Below are 5,667 nucleotides of genomic sequence, written 5' to 3'. Positions count from 1 at the left end.
TGCCAACGTTGACCAATCTTACCGCCAAAAATGGTTTGTCTCATCAAAACGCATGGGCTTCTACCTTGCTACAGCTTAGAGTAAAATAAGTCAACCGCAAATAGCACCCTATGAGAATTGGTCCAATTGTCCTACTTGGTTTGAAAGAAAAAACATCGGACTTCACCTTAGTACTGCAACCGTAGCATTTCTATTGAAACCTAACTAAGCTGAATACCTTGTAAAAGAGGAAAGCAAGAGCATACTCAACAGACACTATGCCTGACATAAAAGACTGCTTTCTGGGAACTAATAGCTTAAACTGGTGTGTGAATAAAAGGATCTGCGAACTAGCACAAGGTCTGGCACATGTTAACCTCATAGGCCAACAGATACATTTAGTTTAAAATAACTCATACATGCTCAACAAAAAAAAGACAATCACAACACAATGTTGCCAGGAAGAATACAATGACAACTTGGCAAAAGAACAGATGAGTAACCTCAGGGAACGAACACATTATAGAAATAACATAATAGTACAATCCAATTCCAAAAAAAGGGGTAACAAAATTAACCAAAACATAATCAAGTCATAGCAGACTCAAAAACACTTGTTCTTAATTAAGACTAAATATTAAATAAGAAAATAGAGTACTGCACCAAAATTCCCATTTTAAGGTTCAGTTCAATCTAAAGCGATTACAATTTTCTCTAATCTCCCTTTCTCCTGAAAGAACAACCCTCGGTAAGTCTAGCACGACCACCAGTAGGCTGGCACAACACAGTCTGGCAGTTTCCGCAGACGACCACAGTCTGAGAATGGCTGAACACAGTTGTTCTGCAAGTTTTAAATGTAAGATCAGAAACAGTCAACTCGTAATACTCGCTGTTACATGTAATTGAACAATTTTATGTGGCTGGGATTCGGGGTAGGAGGAGCATACAAGGGTCAAACTACTAAACTTTTGTAGTGAATTCAGGCATAGACCCAATTACAGTGGGAATTCAGAGGAATTGTCCAAGTTTTTTGGTAACAGAAGTACTCTAAAGTCACAACAGTTGGGTTCCATTTTAAGGCATTCTGAGTAAGAGGACCATAGATGAATCAAGCTACTCGATTTTTATGATGAATTCAAGCATAGATCCTACTTAATTTTCCGTCTGAATTCAGAGAGATTCACCATGTTTTTTTGTAACAGCAGTACTATAAGCCACAAGAGTCAGTTCCATTTTATGTGGACGGATTCAGAGTAAGATGATCATACAAGGGTACAACTACGTGATTTTTATTGGCAGAATACATAGACAGACACTTGGTTGTACTGTAAGTTGAACATTCCAGCTTACAAAATGATCATCTAGACACCTCGACTTGTTTCCACGGTGTCGGTTGAACACTCCAACTTACAAAATGATCATCTAAACACCTCCAAAATTAATCTGCCACATCAGCATCGGGTGTACATGAGATACAGTGGGGACAAGTTGAGGTGTCTAGATGTGCATTCTCAAAGTTGGAGTGTTTAATTGTTCTAGTTAAGGCCAAGTTATCGCGTCAATCTATGTCTAATGCCTTAACCATGAATTAAGGCACAGGTCCTAAGGTCAATTCAAACACAAATTCTCCAAGTTTTTTGGAACAAAAATACTACTACTACTATACATCACATCAGTTGGTTCCATTTTATGTGGAGAGATTCAGAGTAAGCGATAGGGTCAAGCCACTTGATTTATATCATGAATTCAAACATGGATACTACTTAATTTTCAGTGTCAATTCAGACATAGATTCTTCAAGCTTTTAGGAATAAACCATACTATGTCACACAAGATAATAATTCAAAATCAAAACCTATTTGAATCCCCAAACGGTAATAGTGTCAAATAAACTGAAATTGACCAAGTACTCAGCTAAAAAAATTTCAACAAAATATTAAACCAAAGGATGAAGATCTTACATGTTAAAGCAGCCTTGGCACTTAACATCCTACAAAAAAATAACCAAATCAAACATAAACCTCAAAATCCAAAAAAAATAACACAAACATGAAACTCATTTCCACATTAAAAAAAACATACCATAAAGAAAGAGTTAGGAGATTGTACAAGACGTTTAAGCTTGTGCTTCTTCTTTTCAAGCTCTACTGGTGGGTTCAACAAATCAACATCATTTGGAAGAACCTACAAAAAATTTCAAATTAGTACACATACTAAGCAATTAATGCTTTAATTATTGTTGGTTGTTGATATAAACATGTATGAATGTGAATATAAATGCAAATAATTCGAAATCATCTGGAAGAACCTACAAATATTCAAATTAACACACGTATTACGCGATTAATGTGAGGTTTATTGATTATTGAGAGAAAAAAAATCATATATGAATGTGAATACATAGCAATTAATTCAAAATCATTTAGTAGAACCTACAAATATTCAACTTAACAAACATATTACGCGATTAATGTGTGGTTTATTGATTATTGAGGGGAAAAAATCATATATGAATGCGAATACATAGCAATTAATTCAAAATCATTTAGTAGAACCTACAAATATTCAACTTAACAAACATATTACGCGATTAATGTGAGGTTTATTGATTGTTGAGAGAAAAAAAATCATATATCATTCATAGCAATTAATTCAAAATCATTTGGTAGAACCTACAAATATTCAACTTAACAAACATATTACACGATTAATGTGTGGTTTATTGATTATTGAGGAAAAAAAATCATATATGAATGCGAATACATAGCAATTAATTCAAAATCATTTGGTAGAACCTACAAATATTCAACTTAACAAACATATTACGCGATTAATGTGTGGTTTATTGATTATTGAGGAAAAAAATCACATATGAATGCGAATACATAGCAATTAATTCAAAATCATTTGGCAGAACCTACAAATATTCAACTTAACAAACATATTACGCGATTAATGTGAGGTTTATTGATTGTTGAGAGAAAAAAAATCATATATCATTCATAGCAATTAATTCAAAATCATTTGGTAGAACCTACAAATATTCAACTTAACAAACATATTACGCGATTAATGTGTGGTTTATTGATTATTGAGGAAAAAAATCACATATGAATGCGAATACATAGCAATTAATTCAAAATCATTTGGCAGAACCTACAAATATTCAACTTAACAAACATATTACGCGATTAATGTGAGGTTTATTGATTGTTGAGAGAAAAAAAATCATATATCATTCATAGCAATTAATTCAAAATCATTTGGTAGAACCTACAAATATTCAACATAACAAACATATTACGCGATTAATGTGTGGTTTATTGATTATTGAGGGGGAAAAAATCATATATGAATGCGAATACATAGCAATTAATTCCAAATCATTTGGTAGAACCTACAAATATTCAAATTAACACACATATTACGCGATTAATGTGTGGTTTATTGATTATTGAGAAAAAATCATATATGAATGAGAATACATAGCAATTAATTCCAAATCATTTGGTAGAACCTACAAATATTCAAATTAACACACATATTACGCGATTAATGCGTCATTTATTGATTATTGTTGAAAAACTAGCATATGAATGTGAATATGTAGGCAAATAATTCGAAATCATTTGATATAACTTACAAAATTTCGAATTAACAGTTTAACACAAATATTAAGTGATCAGTGCTCGGTTTATTGTTAAGTATAGGCAAATAATTCGAAATCATTTGGAACAACCTACAAAAAATTCAAAATAACACACATATTAAGCGATTAATGCGTTGTTTACTGTTTATTGTTAAGAAAATCATATATAAATGCGAATATAGATGCAAATAATTATAGATTGAGATGATAACTCACCATTTTCGCTAAATGAAACAAAAACCCTAGAAAGAGAAGTGAGAGGGCTTGTTGCGCCACTAGCTGCAAAAATGGAGATGGTGTGAGAGGTGTGTGGATTAGGGTTTTGTGAAATATATAGGGTGTGATGAAAGTTATGGGCCGTTGATTTCTCTATTGTTAATCTGGGCCGTCTGTTTATGGGCTCTAGAGTTTATTAAAGTAAAGTTTGTCCATTCGCCGACTTACTGTATTCTTTACTTTCCAGTTTCCTCTCAACAATTCCAGAACTTCCCTTTTTTCTTTTTTTTTTCTTTTTTTACCCCATAAAGAAAAAGTCAAATAACTTAATTTTAGTGTGAATTCAAATGGTGAATCTGAACTGTATTAAAATAGAAAGTTTACTAGTTTAAAATTGTATAAGTCTATTTATGTATATTAAAAAACTATCTAGGTAGTAATTGCCCCAAAGCTACAATTATGCCACTAAAAATTGCCACACACTCATACACCACTTTTTATTAAGTCGGAAACATTAGAATGAGAAATCTATATATAATATAAAGCTAAGCATATATAAGGCGATGTGGAATGTGGCACCTGTCTATAACAGCATTGCTATTTATTTTATTTTTTGTGTGGTTTTTTTGTCTTTTTCTCCTAATTTTTCTATTTTTTTAAAATCTAAAAGTGGCTAATAATTACATTATTAAATGAAGAGAACATAATTGCATTATTAGGAAATCACTATTGCCTCTTCTCCTAAAATAGGAACCCATTGTTGCCTATTACAAAATTTCTGGAAGAAGCTTGAAAGTTTCAAGCCGTGGTTACTTACTTCTTTATCGATAATAGAAGAATGAGTCATTTCAAGGGCTGCTGGTTTCTTATTTCCCTTGGTAATTCTTAGTTCCAGGTCTGCATTTTTCCTTCCTTTCTAAAAGCTACTCCTACTGTTTTTGTTTCTGTAAAGTGTCATTCTACTATCTTTTTCATTTAGGTGTATAATTAAGGTGTGGAAAACCTAATTCGAGCCCAAGACAGTTGACATGTTAATTATAAGAATTTTTCCTCTGTAACTCATACGTTTTATATATGGCTGGGTTTATATTTTCGTCAGTTTTAATTTTGTAACTTCCCATAAATCCGAGTTAGGTATGAAAGTGAAATAATTGGGGTAGATGTCATCTTAGCTATATGGATGCCTTCGGGATGGGTACATGTGTTAAATGATCTTTTCGGGGTCAAACGAGATAAGGAAGTTCGTTAGAAATCCTGAAATTCATCTAAGTATGAGACAATTTTCAGTTATATTCAGTTTTCAGGTATTTGCGTTGGAAATTTGAGAAAACTCAAAACATGAAAGTTGTAGGTCTTTGAAATACCTTTCCAACGGTAGGTCGCTCAACTCCAACGGAGCTATATACAAAAAGTTATGACCGTTTTACTGAGAAACGGTTGGGAGTCGCATCACAAGGGTGCCACGATCAGAACGTGGTCCTGACCAAAATATTGCCTTGTGTGGCACCACTGCGTGGCAGGGGTGCCGCAGGTGGTCTGATCCATGATGGGTCCACGACGCAAGGTTGCTGCTGCCCATTATTTTTCTGATTCCGAATTTTATAAGTTTCTCACTTCATAATTCATTCCCACTTTGATTTGGCCAACCTTTTGAGAGGAAACAACCCTAAACTTCCCCAAAACATCTAAGGTAAGTTCTTGATCAATTACCATAATTACTTCATCATTCTAACATTAAATTGACACTAGTTCATCATCCCAAACCCTAGATTCTTGAAAACTCAAGAAAAGAGAAGAATGGGGCATGTGTGGAATTTTGTCTA

General features: G+C 33.2%; 1 protein-coding gene across 1 annotated transcript; it reads right to left on the bottom strand.

Annotated features, from left to right (window-relative positions):
- Positions 1 to 478: 478 nt before the first annotated feature.
- LOC132060245 (small ribosomal subunit protein eS27y) lies at positions 479 to 3,993 on the bottom strand. The gene is made up of 4 exons (XM_059453182.1): positions 3,845 to 3,993; positions 2,062 to 2,163; positions 1,941 to 1,969; positions 479 to 820 (listed from the first exon to the last, which is right to left on the bottom strand). The coding sequence occupies exons 1-4, from the start codon at positions 3,845 to 3,847 to the stop codon at positions 694 to 696; spliced, it is 261 nt and encodes an 86-aa protein (XP_059309165.1). The 5' UTR covers positions 3,848 to 3,993; the 3' UTR covers positions 479 to 693.
- Between the last annotated feature and the right edge of the window lie 1,674 nt (positions 3,994 to 5,667).

Source organism: Lycium ferocissimum, chromosome 6 (assembly GCF_029784015.1).
Source record: "Lycium ferocissimum isolate CSIRO_LF1 chromosome 6, AGI_CSIRO_Lferr_CH_V1, whole genome shotgun sequence".
NCBI classification, from domain to species: Eukaryota; Viridiplantae; Streptophyta; class Magnoliopsida; order Solanales; family Solanaceae; genus Lycium; species Lycium ferocissimum.
Note: the sequence above shows the minus strand (reverse complement) of the source record. Positions and strands in the feature narration are given on the sequence as shown.

Excerpts from the sequence above, each read along its gene's own strand:
- LOC132060245 (XM_059453182.1), bottom strand. Across the intron at positions 1,970-2,061 it reads CTCCTAACTCTTTCTTTATG|GATGTTAAGTGCCAAGGCTG; the intron begins GTATGTTTTTTT and ends ATTTTTTTGTAG. Across the intron at positions 821-1,940 it reads TGCCAAGGCTGCTTTAACAT|AACAACTGTGTTCAGCCATT; the intron begins GTAAGATCTTCA and ends TAAAACTTGCAG.